Source organism: Chanos chanos, chromosome 2 (genome assembly GCF_902362185.1).
Source record: "Chanos chanos chromosome 2, fChaCha1.1, whole genome shotgun sequence".
In the NCBI taxonomy this organism is placed as follows: Eukaryota; Metazoa; Chordata; class Actinopteri; order Gonorynchiformes; family Chanidae; genus Chanos; species Chanos chanos.
The window spans coordinates 14,302,067-14,324,951 of record NC_044496.1 but is presented as its reverse complement, the minus strand read 5'-3'; the positions used below and the strand labels follow the sequence as shown (position 1 = coordinate 14,324,951).

The window sequence follows — 22,885 nt, the reverse complement described above, 5'->3', positions numbered from 1 at the left end:
CCCTCTCTATCAGTATTCAGCTAATATACCGTGGTTGAACTGGCTGCTGAGATGGTCATGAATTTTTCAAATTGAAATGTCACTCTCCCCTTTGTGAAGGATAGGCTTCTATATTTTCACATTGAGCGCTGGCTGCAAATTTTTAGAGAAATATGCAGAAATGCGTCCGATTAATTTGGCCGCGTGCAAAAAGGTTTGAAATACTTATTCTTACGTTAAATATGTCTCCACTGATCTGAGGGCCAACAGCTGTGCTCAGTATAACAATTCTGGTGGTAATAAGGGCTCTTAATGGCATCTGAACTCAGCATGTAGTTATTCCATAAAGCAAACACAATTCTCTCATAGTGGTTCTGAATATTATGCATTTATTACATTAGTTAACAAATCTACTGTCTCCATATTAACGGTTTTCATGTTAATGCTCTCTTGCCAGCATCATTTTATGTAACATCGATGACATAAAATTTTCTGTGAAAACATATTGAAGACTGCTAGGGATTTAACATGTCTTCCTGTGTATCTTTTTCTTTTTTTCTTTTTTTTTTTTTTTCATGGTACACACAGACGTTTGACTCCGTCCTTTTCCGCATGTCAGGGGTTAAAGCTGCAAAGCAAGAGGTTAATGTCTGATAGTTTCGACTCTCATAAGATTGTCACTCTATGATTAACTTTAAAATCATTTAATTTCTCAAGATGACGATCATTTAAACCCTTAGAAAATGATTTCACTGTGCTCTTTTGAGGAATTTAAAATGCCAAGAGTAAAATACACCAGTGTGTTACTGTAAAAAATTTATTTATACCTTTTACAAGTTTGGTCTGTGTTTATTTTTTTTTGTCTGTGTCAATACATTTATACAGTATGTTTACTGTGTTTGTTATGAGTAAATAAGTCAGTTCCCAAGAGAAGAGTCGAGAGCACAAATTCTCAACTTCTCTCTGTTGCCCTCTCATCACTGTGCTTTTTTTCAAAAATTCGAATACATTAAATAAAATGAATAACTATGATTTTACGGTTTTATATATTCCAATTTTTAAAATCCGAAACCTTTATCTTTCTAATGCACACAGAGTACATGATGTGCTTTCCCTTTTCATTTGATCTTTAGGTTTCCATTTCAGATTCCAACACTGTGGGAATGAATCCACTTTGTAGAGGGTACTTAGCTGAACAAGTACATTTACCTTTTAAAAAGAACATTTCCACAGGCTTGGAAATAGGTTAAGGAATAGAAAATCCTCCTATTTCTGTCCAAATGTGAAATTTGTGAATACAGTGATTCATGTCTGATCAGCATATACATGTGTCTACTACATTACTTTTTTTTTCTGATAAAGAATATATTTATAAAATGATGTAACACAATAATGATTACCCTTACCTTTGACCTTAGATCTTGTCTTTGATTCTACAGCCTAACATGTCTTCCTTGTGTGCTGTTTATTCAAAATTATATTTAGCATTTCACAAAAGCATTTAAATAACTTGATTTCTTTCTTTTTTCATGTTACAGTTACAAAAACTATAAATTGCTCAGTTACTTTACAGTTCCGTTCTGAAATCATGAATTTAGAACTCACTGTTTCTCAGCATCAGAAATTGTGGCATGGACACAGAGCTATGATAATGTCACCAAAGCAAAAAGAAAGGTATACACAAGTTACATTGTCCAAAGATTGAAGGGAAAATACATTCCTTTGTTTCACTGAATGGGGAAAGGGATGGCTCAGTCCTGTTTTGGCATGACTTCAAAGTGAAGGTTGTTCCTTTAGGCATAGAATGTCTCCACTTTGACAGCCTGGCAGAACATTGTCATGGAAAAGACAAGTCCCAGAATCTACACACAAAACGCACACAGTAAGTTCAAATATATGATTCATATCCTTACTCCTACTGACTGCTGCAGTCCATCAACATCGGATAGTTAGATCATCAGTAAATGGACTCTTTCATTTTTGTATCTGTGTTGTAAATACCTGGGTCAGCGCAGTGCAGAGGGCGAAAATCCACAGAACCACCAGATTCTCTTGAAGCCAACTTTTGACACGTTCATAACATGGCTATAGACACACAAACACACAGTTCTATTACACAAGGAAGAGAAACAGTCTCTTTAAATATACTGTGGGAAGTGTGGGAAGCTGGTAATTTTGGATGGGAGTCTATGGTTTGGTATTTTCAAATGAGCTGCTATAAATCCTACATGAACTAACTGCCAAGCTGGGGGAAAAGCTCTGAGGCCGAGTGTTGCTAAAAGATGCTCCCTGCAGCCCCTCCCCACAGTGCCACAGGCCAGAGAGGGAAAGAGTTCCAGATGGCAACAGCAAAAGCTTCTCACAAGCTGTATCATAACCTCTTTCCTCAGGTCACCCAGCACAGTAAAGAAAGGTTAACTGAATTTTTAAACTCAGTTTCCCTTGATTCGTGACAAACAAGTGTTTCCAACTGCAGGGGAGTTGCAGAGATTTGAGCAGGGACTGGCTGTTCAGCAGAAGAGACAGCGGAGACCGACAGCTTCATTTTATCTGGATTAACAGAACCTAATCCCTGCTATAGTCATACATCAATTTAAGTTCTCACTTAAAATATGAAAATCCATCTTTTATTGCTTCATTTTATACTGTGATTAACTGCACTTGAAGTCATTGGATGAAGTGAATAAATGACATGGTGTAATTTTTTTTTTTTCAGAGGGAATTACTCTGGGCTATATCTTTAGGACAAGTGTATCTTAACTGAGAATGGCTGGATGTAGACAATCTATGAACAGAAACGATGTTGGTGTTGTGTAAGATGTGTACAAGGTCTTAGCATGTGTATGGGTTCATGTGCTTTACCGCAGTCCACCATGTCCCAGGGTTCTCCAGGCCACAGTTATCACTGTACTCCAGACAGCAGGAGTCAGGTACACGTGTGGTATTATACACCTCAAACCAGTCAGTGTGATTAGTCACACCACAACAGCGGAACTACGAGAGAGAGAGAGAGAGAGAGAGAGAGAGGGAGAAGGAGAAAAAGATAGAAAAATAAAATAAAATGAGTGGTAAAGCCATGGATCAAAGTCATTTGTAATGAAAGGAAAGAAATTTCAAAGGTTGCGATGGAAGGCAAACATTCCGCGTTTGCCTGCAGCAATCAGTCTTACAGCTATACATTCACTTCTCTCCTTCGTCAACCTGCAGGCACCTCAACGGTGCTTTAATCCATGATCATTACTCAGAACATCTTTTCCACTTCCCATGTTGAGCTTCAACACTGCGCATGTGCATAAACACACAAGGAGCTATAACTATGATTCATATTAACAGATCAAAATTTGACGAGCACTTGTGCAGACACATGGCTCCATCATATCTTTTATTTACTGCATGTCCTTCAACACTCGTCAATTCAAACACTTTGGCTATGTATAAACTGGAGCTTCTTTATGTCTCCAAGGTCTGCCACTGATTCAATAAGCTAAAGCCTCATTAAAGAGCTGTCGCAAAGCCTGGGAGAGAGAGAACCACAGCTCCCTGGTCCCAAGCACTCTCTCCCACACTATCTGGCACACCAGTGAACAGCTGCCTGGCAGTGTACACACAGATAAAGAAAAAAAATTAACTCTCTAAAAGATGCAATAACAGGGTAGCTCTAACGCTCTGGCAAAAGACTGTCCTTTTCTTTTTTTCTTTTTTTTTCCTTTTTTACACACATAAATAAAGCATGCTTACGTGCACGCACACTGACTTGAATCCCCTCTTTCTTCTTAATTCCATTTCTGGTTAAAGTAAAGCTACAGTGGGAGGCCTATATAACAAGTATGAATAATACAAAGAAAAAAACATCAAAGAGGAAGCAGAATAAACACAACTCCATATGGGAGTCAGAGCAATGTCTATGTGTCCATTTAAAAACTTACACTTATTATGTTGACCGGATTATAGAGTAATGCTGTATCTGAACAATTTAATGTTTTTGTGATAAAAAATAATACCAACTGTCTCATCACATTTGTGGTGACACCAATAAAGGAATAAAATGTATTTAATTTAGTTCTTGACTCTTGAGTAACGGATAGGAAGAAATTCTAAAACAAAGGATTAATTCATATCTTTGAACATGTTGAGCAGAACTTACATGAAGTTTGAAAAAAAATGGCACTTTGTGAAGTTTAACAAAATCTGAGATGACTACGTGCTGAGTCATTTAGTCAAACTTTGTGAACAACTGTAATTTTCATAACGATGATTACTGTCAAATTCTTTTTGGGCAAAGTGCCTCATACAACACACTAGAAAAACAGCACACCCCAAAGCAAAGACAGGAATTCAACAACAAAATATCACATTTGAAGACAACAGAGAACAGATGGCAACAATTCAGTACAAGAAAAATTTTCCTGCCCATTGTCTTTTTTCCTTTTGTACCCAGAGAGAATTTAGGCATTATTTATTAGTTTATTTGAACTTATATGAAATTACTGTATGGAGTGTTTACTAACAAGATTAAGATATAGGTGCTTCATTCATGTAATGTATCAGTGAGAAAAGACACTCACATCAGTTTGCACAATACTCCAAGCATTGGTTAGGCCTACGTTTCCCTCAGTGCCAAAAAGCTGAAGGCCTTTCTTTAAGTCACTCTGGGCATACTGATCAATCTGGAGACAAGAAACATGAGAAGAAAACACAACAGAGAAAGAAAGAAAGAAAGAAAGAAAGAAAGAGAGAGAGAAAGAAAGAAAGAAAGAAAGAGAGAGAGAAAGGGACAATTTGAGTCATATGTTTGCATCGTTGCGCAACATATAGCACAAATATTAAAAAGGGAAAACACTGCATCGCCATTTTGGCTTTGGGCTGTAGTTTGACAGAGAACCTTTGTCATTACATTGACCTGTTCAGTGTACACATAGCAATGGGATACTAGCTAACTGCAATAAGGAAAGAAATTATTAAAAGTACATAAGTATGGACAACATGATTTTTAAGTATTTATATTGTTGATCGAATTAAGTGTTTATATTGTTGATCAAATTATTTGTAAATCCCAGTGTGTGCTGAAGAAAATAATCCCATTACATGTTTGATCTTGTACTGTATTGGCATTTGATATTTTCTTTAGTGATATAAGCAATAAAGAGAAGTAGAGACAGGGAGAGTATGACTGTTTACACATTAGTAAAACAATTAATCAGACTGATTGTGGCTGACCAGTGGGCTATGTAAATACAGTATGGTGACTTATAGTTCTGTGGAGTTAGTAAGGCCACTGAACTGACAGTGACACAAATACCCTTTTGTGACCTTTTCAGTCTGTACCCTGACCAGTATGTCTCTTCAGTAAGTGACAGCCGCTCATCATCCACTCCCACCCAGCCTGTTTGTAACCTGAATAACACAAGACCTTCAGGGGTCCAAAACAGAGAAATCTGCCAGTTTTATTCATTTTCCTTCATTTTTTCATTCAAATCCATCAAAACATGTGAAATTTGTTGAAAAAGCCTCCAGCCTATTGAAAATAAAACCAACTGAGATCTTATCAATGTGAGGCAAGTGTGATGTTTATGATCTTCTACCCTTTTTATTACTTGTAAAGTGGATGTATGGTGCATATTTTTGCTAACTCTGTCTGGCATAGTTGGTGATTTATTTGTCTTTTGTGCACTAATGCATTACACTAATGTACGTTTGCAAGTGTGACTGCAAAGGATGATTACTGCTTGTAATGTTGTTATTTCCAAAAGCTACTTGAAAACAGTGTGAAGTTCAAAGTCTATGCTTGCTGCCCCATCGTTAAATCTTCACAATTAGAGAGGAAGAGTAAGAAATACAGTGAGAGAGAGAGAGAGAGAGAGAGACAGAAACAGAGACAGAGAGAGACGTTTTCTTAAATATATAAATAAAAGCTATTTGTCACTTCCAGGTTTCTCCCAGTGTCTTGCAATGAAATATGAATAAGGATGCTGTGTGGTACTGTTCAAAACTTTTCCTGAGCTTGCATGGAAAAAATAAAAAAAATAAATAAACAAACAGACAAACAAACAAATAAATAAATAAATAAACTACATTAAAGAAGCATCATGGTGAAGCTGTGAATATCAATTTTCATTACTGCAGCCTGCACACTGTGACATGCCCAGGGCTAAGCATCATTCCCAAAACATAAACCGTTCCCTTTCATCTTACTTATATTACAGATGGGCAATACAACAATTTCATTGCCCTCTAAACACAATGTAATCTGTAATATGTTCTACATCAAACAACCAACAATTCTCCGCACTTGGAGCAATTTTCCAAGCACAGTGACCAAGGGAAATCTAGCAACTGTAGTTAATTTTATTGGTTTTAAAATGTGCAGATTGTGGGTGCACTTCTGTGACTGTTTAAAAACCAAACCAAACCAAACCAAAACACATGAACCTGTTCTAAAGGAACCACATAAACAACATGAAAAGGGTGCAAGGATAATAAGGACTTTTACTTTTACTAAAAAGTAAAACAGAGAGTAATACAGTAAGAGAAAAAGTAAGAGAAAATGTTCAACATTTTGCTGTCGTCTTTTTTTCTGACCTTGTGATTTGTTCAACACCAAGGAGAGAAAGAGGAAATGTTCCTGCACCATAAATGACAATATACTACTACTACTACTACTAATAATAATAATAATAATGATGTTGATAATAGCGGACAAGTCAAAATTAAACCAAAAGCAGAATTCAGTAGTGGAGGTAAACAACTAAATCTGGGTTCAAGTTTGAGAAAGATTTTCTAAGAACTTACTCAAAAATGTGAGATTTCCGAGTGACTTTTTACAGTAACATTGATTGTAAAGAGCATACGAGCAATGAGAGCTAACTGAGCAAGGATACACGTGGTCTGACATCACGTCTGCCAGTGGAATCCCATCAAAATGAGAGCATGTTCAAGTATGACAATCTGAGCTCAGCAGGGAGCTCTCTCCCCTCTCATCTCTGTGATATTAACAGCTGTTTTTTTCCCCCCTTCATCAGAGAATGATCTTGTTACTTCAGCTGGCTGTTCCTTACTGTGCACAGGGAATATCTCATAGAGCTTAGGACATGGAGGGTGGGTCCCTGAGGTTTTCCCCCTGAATATCCATGTCTACGAGAGGCTGTTAATTAGCTTCTAGTTGTAGCTCTTGGCTACGGCAGATGGCAAACTCCAAGCCAGAGCTAAGAGGAGTAGGAAGAAGACACTTCAGTAAAGCCAGACTGATGCTCTGTTCTGAGCTAGATCCCCAGTGCAGATGTTGTGTTGTACATTATTTAATTAATAAAAGACATACAGATCCAGTTCTAAGATAAGCATATTTAGCAGAGGAGATAAGATTAAAAAAGCTGTGTGACATTATAATGTAATCGTTCAAAATAACATCTGAGCTAATATATACAAAATCCCCTCCTGTTGCCTTGTTACCAGTAGTGTGACATTTGAAGCTGACATTTTCATGGGGTGGTGTGTGTGTGAGATATTCATTTTACTCTGTCATGGCTCACAACTGGAGATGAGTTCTGTTTTTTATAGGCGTGTTGTCAGCAGTGTTATATAGACAGTCCGGGCACACAGACAACCCAGCTTCAGTCTTTATACAATAATCAGAAATCACAAATCAGGATCTGAATTATAAATTGTTATTGTCCTTATTTGTGAAAATTCAAATAATGGAGCTTGCATTTTAAAAGGAGACCATTCTGATAAAATGAGATATCACTGGCTAATTTATGTTTTTTTTTTTTTTTATAAATTCATTACTAAACTAAAACATTCATTTATTATAGTCATCTGTTTTTGTATTTATTGTCTTACTTTAAACATTAGCTCACCTCAGAATATTAAATGTAACAAATAACCTCAGAGCAGCATTGGCTTTGCCTCCAGAGCTTGACATGATGCATTGCAAAAGATGCGCCATTCCATACCCTTCACTACTACTGGATGATCATGCTTTTGTGCACAGTTTTTCTTTGTTTATTTTTCATAGCACACTTTGTAGAATAAAGTAAATAAACGAAGTTGTTCGACATTACACATAAATCAACATGATGAATAACAATGGGACTGTGGTATGAGTTTCATTCATAAATACTAAAATTTTACTTTAAACCAAAGACACTGCATATAAGGAATATCTGGAAGGAGCGATACAATGTTTTTTAGGTCTAATTCAAAAGTCAATGCTTAAAGCTCTCATAAAAGAGGCATATATTTTCAGTTGTCAAAGCGTCAAGTAAACTGACAGCTGACAAGCTGTTAACACCAGGTAAAATCTTTGGGGTTGCCCCACACAGTGTTTAATAATGAAACTCATTATGTGGTGTGATGTGACGTGATGTGATGTGATGTGACGTGGTGTGTGTGTGTGAGTGAGTGTGTGTGTGTGTGTGTGCGTGTGTGTGTGCGTTTCATTTGGAGTGGGGAGTTTCATTTACCTGATCCTGGTAAGCAAAGAAAAGGATGATAGAGAGAATTTCCAGCAGGAAAATCAGCAACAGCAGAATAAAAAACTGCAAAGAAAGAGTGGGGAGGAGGGGAGGGGAGGGGAGAACAGATGAAAGCAAAGTTGATCAGAATTATCATGGATGATGGTTAGATTAAAGAAAGGACAACATCTGACACCAAAAAAAGCCTGTATTACCCAATTTCTTCCCTTCTCTCTGTGTCATTTTAGGCAATTTGAACATTTACCCACTCTTCCTGTTACCTCTCCTGTGAAATCTAACTATACTGTTAGCTCACCTCTTTTATGTGAGAGTAATACTGACGTATACTGAGCATGGCAAGTATGCTTACTCAATATCTTTCTCATTAAAAGCATGAGAAAACATAGACACAAATAAAGTGAAAGAGAAATTTACTGAAGATGATTAAAATGTAGGATAAATATAAAATGAAAGAAGGACACAATTAAATAATCTGTTATCACAGAATCATTAATACCCAGCTCATATACAGTTGAAGTCTTGTCTTTTATAAGTATCAACTACTGTAGGGTCTATGTGAAGATGTTGGCTTCTCTGCATAAATACATACATGAACATTGCTCGAATTGCTAATGACATCCCATTTGAGAGCAGAGAATCACAATAATGCTCAAGGCGCTCGTCTGCAAACAACCAATTACTTCCAAGGTGGACATGGTAATTCTGAAGTGAGCCTGATACTCATATTCATATTATGAAATTCAATAAGTCATTACTTATTTTACATTAATTCATTATTGTTCATGCAGCTCATACAGAGATAATATAACCCTGTCCCTGTTAACCCTGTTATAACCCTGTATAACGCTGTTAATTCACACCCATTCAGACACAAAAATGTAGTTGGTGTGACCACCATTACAGAATTTCCAATCTGACATTGTCATGCCCAATACATTTTCAGCTGGCCAACTGACAGTAGCTAAAGAACAAGATTTTCTTCTTTGAGAGACACATTTTTATCATCTCTCTCTCTCTTGACATTCACCAGTCTTGCGAAGACATACTCAAAAGTGGCTCTCTGTGTTGACTGCTGAGATACACGTGAGTACAGAGACTATCATTAAAATAAGAGAACAAGAGACGTAAATAGCTTGCTCAAAGAGTAAACATCCTTTCCTCCCATGTGAGCCCAGGAATATTTTACCATAAATCTCCATTCAGAGCCCAGACATGCTGTAGGCCAAATACATCTTCTGAAGTCATTTCAAATGTTCTGCTCCAGACCACTGGATCAAATAGTGGACTGATCTTTTTACGAGCTAATATATATATATATTTTTAAAGATTGTATGTAATTAATAGATACACACATTTTGCTTAATTATTTTACTCTGGTTTTGAAGAAGTTTATTCTCTGGAAATATTAATTACTTACTTTTGTCACATAAAGAAGAGCAGTAAAAGTGTAACTGCACTCATTCTGAGCAGAACCACAAAAGCATACTGAAGAATGTTGGATTTTTAAATATATACAAAAATGTTGTTCATAAACATAATTTGTCATCTCTGCTCATAGAAGAGCAATGTCCCTGTCATTAAAAGTGCTTCCTTTATTTTCTGCAAAATAATTTTTAAAAGTGTTTAAGCTCAGCAACATAGCTTAGCTGATTAGCTACTTAAGCAAGTTAATGCCTGTGCTTTTGTGTTCAGTACTGTCGATAACTGTCTTTAAAGTTGTTACACTGGCTAGAGCCATAGGTGGTTTGATCATGTCGAGGGAAGTGTGAATTCTATGATGCATATGGGTACTGTCATATTTCAATAAAGAACTTTCTAACTAAGCAAAAAAGAAAAAAGAATTAAGATCTTAAAACACTTTATCTGAGTACTGAGGAAAGAACTCAGGGTTTTACATTTCAAAACAAGCCTGGAAGGTGACAGTATGATGAGATTTGGTGCACTGCAATAGCAGTGTGGTGGTTATTAATGTCCAAGGGAAAGGGTAAATGGCATTACCACAAGAAGCTTGTCTGGGAAGAGATATTGATCATACATGATTTAATTGGAATTTGCCTTTTTTCCAAATTGTGAAAAATTTCTAAATAAATGAATCAAGGTCATATGTGGCATAACTGGTAAGCCAATACATTCAAAGTGTTCACCCACAGAAACATAATGTTCACTTTAATTATTATCATCATCATTATTATTATTATTATTATTATTATTATTATTATTATTATTATTATCATTATTATCTCCACATTCTCATTCTCTATTCAATGCTTCTCTTTGAGTTAGCTGAAATTTCGTTGTCAGTAAGTTATTGTCACACTTTTGAATAGTTACGCATACGTGACCATGACCATGTACCCATAATGTTCAGAAATTACTCATTTGCCATTTGCTGAATTCATTTTTCAATTTCTCCATTATTTATGATATGAATAGAATATTGATAAATGCTACACGGTCTAGATGAGTATGCTGCCCTCTGTTGTTTCTTTATTACATGCTCTATTTTGTACAGAGATAAAACATACAATACATTTTTACCCACAATTTATAGAAATTACTCAGTCATCATTTGCTGAAGACATATTTTTATTTCTCCATTATTTACATCATGAATTGAATATTGATACTTGCTACAAAGCTTAGATGACTATGTGGTCCTCTCTTGTTTCCACATTGCATGTTCTATTTTGAAATTTGGGGAATGGGGTAGTCTTTGTTGGGTCTTTCTGGTGCTGTTATTTCTGTAAACTGAGTTATTTGCCAGATTAAATTATTTGATGGATTAGTAAAGAAAGGATCTGGTGTTACTCACTGAGTGTTTTTTTTTAGTACTTTATCTCAGAATAGTCAGTTATCCCCTGACACATTTAACTGGCTCCGACCTCCTCTGGCTCTCTGAGGTAGCATGTCTCCTAAAATTAGCAATAGATTAGTCAGATCATTTTAACTATATCGTTTTGTTGTTGTTGTTGTTGTTGTTGTTTGTTTGTTTCTTTTCTACCTGTCCTTGTTTTCACCTTGCTATTTCTGAGGGTAGATAAATTTCTCTCCTTCTCATCCTAATCACACTCACCATCTTTATATTTTAGGTATCTGAGCAGCTTAATCCCTCAGTTAACAAATTTAAGGACTACATCAATAGTACATTCTGAACAAGAATCCTCTGTGATCTCAGTTTTTTGCTAGGTGGGCTGAGAGGATGGAAACTCAGCGGCGACGATCCTGGGTCTTAAAGTCTTTCAATCTCAGAGTACAGTCTGAGCAAGGAAAAGGGAATGACACTGCAAATGCCATAAAGTTAATATTGAAATAGTCTGCAACACCAAAAAAGAGCATAAAATGATGCTTTAACACCCCATAAACATAACTACCTCAAGACTTTTATTTCACATCCAATAAATTAGTAGCCTACTCAAATACTGCAGTTTTGTAAAACTGTTTGCGAATGTCTTTGAAATATAACAGAGTGTTGTGAATCTTGAATACTCCCCAGATTCCTGTGTAGTGATGGCTGAATGCTGGAAAGTCATGGCATATCATGGGGAGCCTGGGGGGAAGTGAAGTGCTGAGTGTCCAACTCTCAATGATGTGTGCCTCTTCTGCCATGCATTAGGATTTGGTATGTACCTCTTTAGGCTTATTGGACTAAATGTAGTAAAGAAAGCAATCCTATCTATACCTTCTGTGGAAATGGGATTATGGATGTTTTGGCAAAGAACTAAGAGAAAAACAGTGTTATGAATTTCAGTCTTCTGAAATGGGGCGGACAGTTGTTTGATTCTATAAAAGCCATACAATCAGTTCCAGACTTATATGCTAGGTTATAGGTTACAGGTAATGTGCAAAATGGTTTTTACTGGATGTGTTGGAAGAATGTTACAGAGCTAATAAATATTCGGTTCTGATCAATTTTGCCCTGACAGAAAACAAATTAGGTGAATTGGTGTTAATGGAAAAGTATAAAAATGTGTTGATTTGGAAAAGAGACTTTCTGTACCTGATATCTCTGTACAACGTATGTATGACAAGCAAATCATTTCTTTAAGCTTTTTAAGATCTAAGTATTTAAAATTAAAACATATAGCAAGAATAATAATTATTGGGTGTTTACTGTTGGTAAAAAAGGTAGTACTTGCTGATACACTAAGGCTTGGTTACTTAAGAAACACAGATTCAGAAGAAAGGAAACAAATTTCGGGAATGGGAAGTGATGTACTTAGCTTAGGAAAGACATCCAATCAGAGTTTAAGAAAGGTCAAATAATTGCCAGATAAATTGAAATTATTTAAAGGTTAAGAATTATTCTCACTGTTACTTCAATTTTTTTTGGCAAAACTGCATGATGTAGGAGGCCAAGGGCTTAAACATTTTGGGAAAAAAGTTGCATGGAGGTAAAAGCATCCCTAGTGATCTATTAGCAAGAAATTAGTGGTGTTATCTTATAGTTTTTTTCCCAGAAAAAATGGCTTAACATTTGTAAGGATAATTACAAATTAACATTGCTACTTTTTTTTTTCTTATGTGCACCCGACAACCCAGTAACTTATTCTAACCATATTTAACTGTACATAATCGAAAGTAAATGTCCATGAACTGTGTGGACTGTAAAATGAAAGGTTGCCCTTGACAGTGTCTACCTTACATTGAAAATCAGCATCTATATTGCAATGTTAACGGGCCAATTTAAATATAAATAGTCTATAAATTATATTCTGCACAGTGTAGGAAAAACCTCATTACTCTTGACTGAATGGAAGGCAAACAGGAGGATTAACCCACAGCTTGTTCAGATCGGTCTCAGAACTAAAGCAGTCAGGCCTTTTGAAATCCAAATGACATCTCAGCATAGTGTCTCTCATTAAACCATTCTTCAGAGGAGTCTGCTAATCTTCATGACCTAAAACTCAACAGGCAGAGTGTCAGACAGAAATGTCAGATTTTATTCGCATGAATCTGGCCTTCTGCTGGACTTATCTGAGAGCTACCACCTACGGGGCAGTAATTGGAGCTTCCTCAGTGGCTTAGGCTCAGCAACCAAAGAACTCTAACTTGCATATGTCAAAAGTACAGGCATGCTCATTAAGGCTCACAAGGGCCTATGTAGCTTTGTGCTAATCTAATTTAGTTTAGTTAACTGTATATTGATTAGCACTGGGCACCATAATTAAAGTCTGCTTTAATTCGCAAAGTGTTGTTAATAAGTGTGGTTCAACTTAGTATCGTGCATAAAAATTATACTTTTACCACTCAATATTTCTAACTAACCTTTTTGATGAGAGTCAGATTGTTTCAGGCAATTGTAGTGCCCTTTGCCCCCTGCTTCCCATTAACATTTGGATACATAAAGCTAAAGAATTTGACTTGAAGGGCTGGTAAGCAGGTCAGTACTGCATATCACCTTAACATCTCTTGCATATAACCTCTGGTAGCCTCCAGATTGGTTATTGAAAGTCTTGCACTTACTTATCTGACATTACCTCTGCCACCATGGATTTTTTTTATATTGATTTATTGGTTTAATGGACTTTGAAATAGTGCATTGATGATTGGTAAGTACTCACACTCAAAAGAAGGGGGCGGCTTTCTTTGACTGCACCTACGCAACCCAGGCAACCAATCACCATAATGATGGTCCCCACAGCGATGAGAAGATTGGCAGCAGAGAGAGAAGGGAGGGAAGATGAGAGAGTGGCAAAGTTTCCCTGGGTTACAGACAGCCATACCCCCACTCCCAGTATCCCACAGCCCCCAAGCTGTATTGTGAGAGAGAGAGAGAGAGAGAGAGAGAGAGAGTAAATTAAATGTTTCTGGGTCATAGCAACAAACAGACATACATATTTGTTTACTCTCCGGTTTCTGCTCTGCACATATGAAACGGAATGATAAACATCAGAGCAATACAACAATTGAGCAAGAATTCATATCACTTTTACTTAGTCATATTTGAAATTGAATATACTGCTCCCTTATAAATAGGCTTTGTGTGTGTGTGTGTGTGTGTGTGTGTGTGTGTGTGTGTGTGTGTGTGTGTGTGTGTGTGTGTGTGTGAGAAAGCCTGTGTGTGTGTTTGCTTGTGAGTCAAATCAATCTGCTATGACAGATTTGTACCAGTCCTGTGGTATTCTCACATCAGTCTTTTGGGTGTAGATTGTCACAGAATTCCCTTTTCCATTTCAGAATAAGGTAAAGAGGGTTAGGTAAAGAATGAGCTAGAAGACCAGAAAATGTCCATTTAATATAATGATAGAGGTAGAATTAAAAACACAGTGGTAAATTAACAGAAAAGATATGTAAATTCTGTTTGCATTTCTTATGTAAGTTTCTTGAGCCCACTTGGACACTGTCCTCCTTATGATGCCAGGAATTTTTTGAGTTCCTGTCCCTGTTCCTGAGACCAAAACTGCAGTACCTTTATAAAATCAGTACCAAATTTTGCTGGACAGAGAGGGAGGGAAAGAGAGAGAGAGAGAGAGAGAGAGAGAGCGAGCAAGAGAGAGAGAGAGAGAGAGAGAGAGAGAGAGAGAGAGAGATAGTATCTCTGAATTGTCTGACAAAAAAAGTTCTTTGATATTCTGAAAAGTACATCTAAAGATGTATTGCTACCCAAGGGCTCATCCCAGAAGAACCGCCTTAGAGGATTTGGTCATTCTTTTTGTTGTAGCAGTATTTTTTTTTTCTAAAACCAGAATGGACCTAAATATCCAAATGGCAGGATGAAGAAAGGCTTTGATGTGCACTCCTCACACATAGCTGAGCTGGAGCGTTACGAGGTAATCTGAATGCTGAATTGGTTTGATATGACCATACAATCAGTATCACATTTACTGTGAAGTCTGCATAATGTGATTGCACATTGAACTAATGCTTCCTTGCAGTGGTTCCAACTTAACTATACTATAAAAGGCTCAGTTACATGTATACTTCTCTTTCTCAGATACAGATGTTCCCATATATTTTCAGTCTGTTAAGTTCCTAAGATTTATATTCAATTACTGAAAGCTGTTCTTTTTACTTACAGTTTACGTTTGTAGTCGCTATTTCGCCAGTAATGTTAAAGACAATTTTAAGATTTTTTTCTGCATTCAAAATCTTGGTTAACACACTGCAGTATTTTAATTCCTAAATGATTCCGAGATCATAAGAATCAGAGTGATCAGAGAAAGACTTTGTTTTACTGGAGTGCCAAGTCAATATCCACAGGCTTGTTTCTGTTAATATTTGCATTTGATTATTCTCCATCAAAAGAAAATAAATGCAAATGTGCAACTGAAATCTGCAAGGGGGAGATTTGAGCCCAGTATATGCTATTTAATGCTAATATATCAATTAAAAGGTATGCAACTTATGGAAATGAGATCATTTGAAGGTTTTGTTACTTTGCATCACCCATACTAAATCATGTGGAATTCAAAAATCTTTTCCCCTCTTCCCTCATTTATCCTCAAGCCAGTGAGCAGCCTCCATTGTTTATACTTCTATTAAATTGAGTCCTAGGTGTATTATCCATCCTCATTAATACTTTGTATTTAATCCTCTTCCATAGATTTTAAGAGCTAATCAATACACTTGCTTATTTGAATAGGCAAAAATGTTTTGACAGTTTCTCCCCAGAGCTTACAAAAACCAGGGGGCATGTTAGGGATATGTGTAAAAGGGATGATCAGAGGAAGAAGCAGAAGAAGAAGAAGAAGAAGAAGAAGAAGAAGAAGAAGAATTGCATAACATTGCATTTCTGTGTATGCTTATGAAAAAGAACATCAAATATTGATATTCGGAACCATGTCTCTGCATTTAGGTCTTCACATGTTTCTTAAATAATCAAATTTCATTCAAATGTCTGTGTGAAACAGTTACAACGTTGTTTGATAGATAGATAGATAGATAGATAGATAGATAGATAGATAGATAGATAGATAGATAGATAGATAGATAGATAGATAGATAGATAGATAGATAGATAGATAGATCTTTATTGATCCCCAAGGGGAAATTGCAATTCACATAACTCACAAAAACACACCTAGCTTACACCAAAAACACACAAGGCAAAAGAAAAAAAAACTCCATATTTACAATAGAATTTACAATATAGCTCTAAATGTGTGCAAATTAAATGTAGAATGAGGAATGTGCAGTTGTATTGCCCCTCACAGGATGTCTCCTCTCCCGGCAGAGAACAGACTCTAATCCCAAGCTATTTTTTCTCAGGTTACCTTTGTTGCAGCATTTTTAAATAAATAAATATCTGATCATTTGTATCATTTGTCACGTCACGCCTCGATCACTGCAACACTCTGTACTCTGGTCTGCCTGTCTCTAGTACCAAAAGTCTTCGGCTCGCCCAGAATGCTGCAGCCAGAATCCTGACCAGAACAAGGAAGTTTCACCACATTACATCTGTCCTGGCTTCCTTTCATTGGCTCCCAAATCATGCGAGGGCAGATTTTTAGGTCCTCCTATTGACGTATAAAACTCTACATGGGCTTGCGTCGGCCTACCTTTCCGACTTAGTTACAACCCGTGACCCTGTTGTCTGTGTCTTGCTGCATGGCTCTCATCTTTAGGTCGGTGGCTTGACTTTATCCCCACGCCCTGTGTTCCCTGGCCCTGCCCGCCCCGTATGGTCCTGTTCCTCCTGTGCCTTCCACAGCCATTAGCTTTGCTGTGTTAATGCATCTGTGCACTACATTCTTTATTAGTTTTATTAAGTCCTGATGCCCCACTAATACTCTCTTTTTCCCCCGTCATCTTCTGCATGCGTGTGTCTCTTAAACTTGAGCATGAATGTCTTGTATGAGTGTGGTGGTCTTCCTCCGAGGTATGCCCCGCCCCCCTCCATCCTCTTCATCCCTCCCTGTCAGCCTCCTCCTCATCGCCATCCCCTTTTGTTCTGCTTTTGTTGTCTTTATTTTGTCTGATAGTGTGTTTTCTTTTGCATTACGAATATATTACTTGCAATTATCTACTGAGCCAGCACCTATTCCACACCTGTCTGGCCATGAAGGGGTCTCCTCTCTCTGTGGTCCTTCTCAAGATTTCTTCCATTTTTTTCTCTGTTACACCTGGGTTTTTGGGGAGTTTTTTCTTGCCCGCTATGAGGATTAAGCCAGGGGGTGCTGTCCTGTTTTGTTTGTTGTGACCATGTAAAGCCCTTTGAGACTGTAAACAGTGATTGAATAAACTTGTTCTAAATAAACTTGAACTTGAATTTGATCTTTATCAGTTTGAAAATTAAAATGAAAAAAGTAAAAATACTGTTCTACAATAGACCACATCATATATTTACATTTCGCCACAAAAATCTGTTGAATGTGGTGATTTGCATGTACATTAAAATTTGACAACTGTTTTTTTAGACCAAGCAGCGCTTACATAATTACACCTGCTAAATTGCCAGTAAATCTTTACTGTAAGATGCCAAAATCTGTTTTATTCTGTATTATTTATTTATATCCTGATCTATAAGCTTGTTTGCTTATAGATGCCTGTCCTTACTCTGTGAGGACCTGATAATGTATGTGTAGACAGCATGAAGCCAGCTTGGTGCTCTCCATTGATGCCTTTTAATTCAAATGGCCAAGTCTGCCTGTCATAAATAAATGATCAGTGAGAGCCTTGCTCTGGATGTTGTGCTGAGGAATCTGTTGTCAGCATCAGGGAGGAGTGCAAATTAACAGGGAAATAATATTCTCTCTAATGTGTTTTTAATATCCTGAGTGGATGCATTCTGTCCCCAGTACAACCTAAAACATTGTTTACTACAGCCACACAATTCAGCTGGATACTGCATTGAACGAGAACTGTGCTCATCACATAGCTACTACAAGGCCCATAAATAAACTGGATCTTAGGAATCTGAGAAGTGTGTGTGTGTGTGTGTTTGTGCGTGTGTGTGTGTGTGTGTGTGTGTGTTCGAGAGAGAAAGTGTGTAGGTGCAAAGGAACTGGGGGAAAAATAAAAGAGGGGGTGGTACAAGACAGAGAAGTGAGAGAGAGGCTGATACAGCAAAGAGGAGAAGAGGGAGAGAAAAATATGAAGCGGGAAGAGGATGAGGGGAAATTGAGAAAGGACAGATTGAGAGAGGGATAAAGAGAGAGAGAGAGAGGGAGAGAGAGAGAGAGGGAGAGAGAGAGAGAGACGCCAAGAGGAGGCTAATCAATGAATATCTAATCTCCAGGGAGGCTTCTGTCTCTTGTTTCATTCACATTGCTTTCCTCTGCTCCTATCAGCGGTGCATAAAAATACAATTAACATTGCCTACAGTGCCTACAGCTACATGCTCATGCGTACACATGTACAAATAAACAAGTACCCACACAATACACAGCACAACCACCAACACATCCTCACAGCACACAGAGAACACACATAGAATTAACAACTCAGAAAAGTGGCAAAAATTATATTCTGTTCTCTATGGAATGACTAACTATAAATTAGTTCCAGACATGATTATAACTCTCTCTCTCTCTGTCGCTCTGTCTCTGTCTCTCTCTCTTTCTCTCTCACATGCACACACACACACACACACACACACACACACACAGTGCAAGGGAGAGAGATGACATTTAAGCAGCAACAGATAAGAGAAATCCTGGGATGCATTCTGTGATAGTCACTGTATTTCTGCAGACCTTTTTATATTTTCTTTTTCTTGTAAGTTTGTACTTGACCCTATTCTCTCTCTCTACATCATTTCTAACCTTATTAATCATAAATCCACAGGGCCCATGTAAATGCCTCTCATTATCAGTCTGTTCCTGTTCACCGTGGAGAGCAACAGGGAATTAATCCAGTAGATCTGAATATGACTCTAAATCCAAGACAGAAAAAGAGAGGACAGGATGTACAGTAGACCAGTCCATCGACAAGTATCAGCACTTTTGACTATACACTGAACAGTTTAACTTGACAAAATGCACCTCAGTTTTTCAAGCTAAAATGCCTGCAGTGGATGAAATACAAAGTCTTCCATCCTTCAAATATGGGTGCTGAGTACAACATCAAATGGATCAAAGTAAGACTAGGGCAAAATACACAGGCTCAGAAACTGGAAGCCAGACTAGTTGGTTGCAAACCGTAATTCGTGCTGAAGACACCTGGTCCATGTTGCTAAGGAAGTGTGCATGTGATGATACCATATGGCTAAGTTTGTGTTGAAACAGCAGTATCATTTCCAAAGAACAAAAACACATGGTGGAGGAGTCAAAATTGTCATATGTTTGCTGTATGGAGGCATGTATGTTTTTTTTTTTCCTTTTGTGAACAGAGGTATACCTAATACAGAATATCATTTGGCTTGGGTAAGGTTACCATGAGGACATTCAAAGTGCCCTAAGTCAATTAAAAAAATACACATAGCTCAAAACACTTGCAGAATACTGAGAGGAGCTTGGTCAAAATGAAAAAAAACATTCTCAAAATTTGCTGCTTAGTGTTTGAACCCTGACACTGAGAGACACACAAAACTAGATGCTCTTGGGCTCTTGCCTTTAGAATATGAGGAATGCCTAAAATGTAGCAGGCCAGTTTCCTCATGATTTCCATTTGTCAGACAAAATAATTGTGAGATCTTCAAAGTGCCTCGTGATTCAGCAAGCATGGCTCTTTACTTCTCTCTCTCTGTCTCTCTCTCTCCCTCTCTCTCTCTCTCTCTCTCTCTCTCTCTCTCACACACACACACATACGTACACACACATGCACACACGCACACCTCCTGCCGCTGACACACCTGTTCGTTGAGCCCTTGCTCTCCCTCTTCTCTGACTCTGGTCCAGACATCCTATCTGTACTCTCCTCACACATCCAAAGCATTCACAAATACACACACTGTCATTCAGACACTACGTTGCTCCATGTTATCATTAGCACCCTGGTAATTCATTTATGCAGCTTGGCGACGTGTTTGTCCTCCTGATTCAGGTCATCTCACTCCCCTTAGCCTCTTGGGTACTGCAGATGCGATAATACAGCTGTCTGTGGCATAAGACTAGTTTCACCACAAAAAAAAAAACCCTACACCATGCTTAAGCTAGGTAAACAGAGGACTACATGCTCAGCTGTGCAGCCTGAAATCCATCACTTTTCTCTCTTTATACGACATCGATTTTCATCCCTGTTTCAAGCATTTACCCCATACCACTCCTACGACCCCCCTCCCCCTACAACCATCACACACACAGTCTTTATCTACTCTGCCTCCTACTTTTATCTGACGACATTCTCATTCTATTCTCTCCCTTTTATGACAGAATACAGAGAGAGGGTGGAGTAAGGTACCATGCATGCTTATTAATTTCTCTAGATAAGCACTGCCCCTAAGCACATTGTTAAAGCACACTGAAATTCTCTACAGCCCTGTATCAGTGACACAGAAAGCCACATACTGTGCAGACACAAAATGCCCTTTTATTAACCACAGACAAGAATAGCTATTGAAATATACCATTTTCTAGTACACGAAATGAAAATTACATTAAAAGGGAAGCCCGGTCTTTTTGACAAATGGGAACACTGTAACGCTTCTCAAGTTCAAACCATAAAAAACACTCTAAACCACATAGATTTTTCATGCTATTAATGCTGGTAGATGTTTAAAGACTGACTTTCCAGTTGAATAAATTTTAATTTCGTGTGGAGTTTAAATTAAGAGTCACAGTAAGAAATGACAGGTAATGTTATCTCTGCGAACCAAGGACATTCCAGCCCACATCACGGATGGTCTTTGAAGTTATTTTAGACCCCCTCACTGTTCTCGTTTAGTCAGTGAGAAATGGACCCCTCCTCCAGTCAAACTGATATGGCACAGTAATATAATCACTGACATGCTAATTCTCTTCGGCCTCTTCTTCAGGCTCATATTAATACATTTTCAACACAAAAAGAAAAAAAAATCATCAGAGAAACAGTGCCAAATATCTGATAGTTAATTTACGGGCCTATAGGTCGCTAAAAGCAAGCTTACGCTCTAAATATGTCTATCTCTACGTACATGTGCTTGCCAGAAATGTTCTAGGGCTGGTTTTCCAACTCTTTAATGAACAGTGATCTTAATCTGGATGGTTCGCTCCTCTACAGCTGTCTGGATTCTTCCTAACATTCACAGGGCAAGCTGAGCAGCCTTATTAGATCTTAGAGCTCTTCTTTAAGTATCGCCAATACTTACACCAGAGATAGGTATGCTTTAAGACAGGAGATAGGTATGCTTTAAGGATTTGTGTGTGTGTGTGTGTCTGTGTGTGCGCGCGTGTGTGCCTGTGTGTGCGCGCGTGTGTGTGTGTGTGTGTGTGTGTGTGTGTGTGTGCGTGTGCATGTGCATGTGCATGTGTGCGTGTGTGCGTGTGTGTGTGTGTGTGTGTGCATGTGTGCGTGTGTGTGAGTGGGGGGAGGGGGCAATTAGAACAATAAACTGACAGTGTAATCTGCACTATGACACCACAACATTTTAAGCCATATTAACAGTTACCTGTTTATTGTCTACTGAAAGGACAATGATCATAAAAAGAATCCACTTCACATCTACATAGAGAGGTTAGTAACAAACCTTTCTTTGCCACAGGTTAGTCCTATAGGATTTTGCGAGAGGAATATATCAGACTTTCATCTCTGCAAAGACAACAATACATGGGACCGTGCCATTCAGAAGCCTTTCCCCTAGATTAGCTTACAACAGCACCGTAAAATCAATTAAATGTATGAACAGATGAATAAACATTTCTCTCAAAGCTAGACAAAAATGTTTTACACAGTTCACACCACCGTGACATGCAACAATCAAGGATTTTTCTCAAAAAATGAAAAATGAAGAGATTTTTTTTTAAAAAGAAATTGCTTTGTCATACCACTGATATGTTTAAGGAATAACAGATCTCATTTGTCATTAAAATTTGAGAACCATATAGCCCAATTAGACAGCCATCAGATCAATGTGTATGGTTTGCATGTGCTGCTAAAAAAAAAATGCCAAAATGTGCCACTATATGCGTACTGAAACTTCAGGTTACCCTTGAATTTGGTTTTTTCTGGGACAGGTGTAAATGGCAGTTTGGAGCGCTTCCACAATGAAAACTGACAGTGAGAATGGCTTTGTTGGATTGCTGGTTTACAGCCAATTTAACGCTTTTACACTTGACTGCTATGTGACTAGTATTCCTCTCTGTCAACCCTGGGAAATGGTTTTGTAGTTCTCACCTCAATCAGATTCATACATTTATTTTTTGTATTTGCACTTGCTCAACAAAATCCTTTCTTGCCTAAGATACCATGTTTGAGACATTTGAATTCCAGGTATAAAAGGAAAACAATAAGGTCACCTATGTTCTTGTTACATATGTTGAAATCTTCATTGAATTCATTTGTGAATAAGGAGCAGCAGATGGATCTGCCAGATTTGAACCATTTCTGTTTTTTCTTATGGAAATATAACACATTCCAAA

The 22,885-nt window shown here is 37.6% G+C and overlaps 1 protein-coding gene across 2 annotated transcripts in view; it reads right to left on the bottom strand.

Moving 5' to 3' along the window:
* Positions 1 to 839: 839 nt before the first annotated feature.
* tspan4a (tetraspanin 4a) overlaps positions 840 to 22,885 on the bottom strand; it is a 42,411-nt gene continuing 20,365 nt past the window's right edge. For both annotated transcript variants that reach the window (XM_030765667.1, XM_030765666.1), the window contains 6 exons: positions 14,012 to 14,203; positions 8,439 to 8,513; positions 4,545 to 4,646; positions 2,842 to 2,973; positions 1,981 to 2,064; positions 840 to 1,841 (listed from right to left, as the gene is read on the bottom strand). In XM_030765667.1, coding sequence (XP_030621527.1) covers positions 1,773 to 1,841; positions 1,981 to 2,064; positions 2,842 to 2,973; positions 4,545 to 4,646; positions 8,439 to 8,513; positions 14,012 to 14,203 — 654 coding nt within the window. In that variant the 3' untranslated portion in view covers positions 840 to 1,772. The remainder of the gene's footprint in view (positions 1,842 to 1,980; positions 2,065 to 2,841; positions 2,974 to 4,544; positions 4,647 to 8,438; positions 8,514 to 14,011; positions 14,204 to 22,885) is intronic.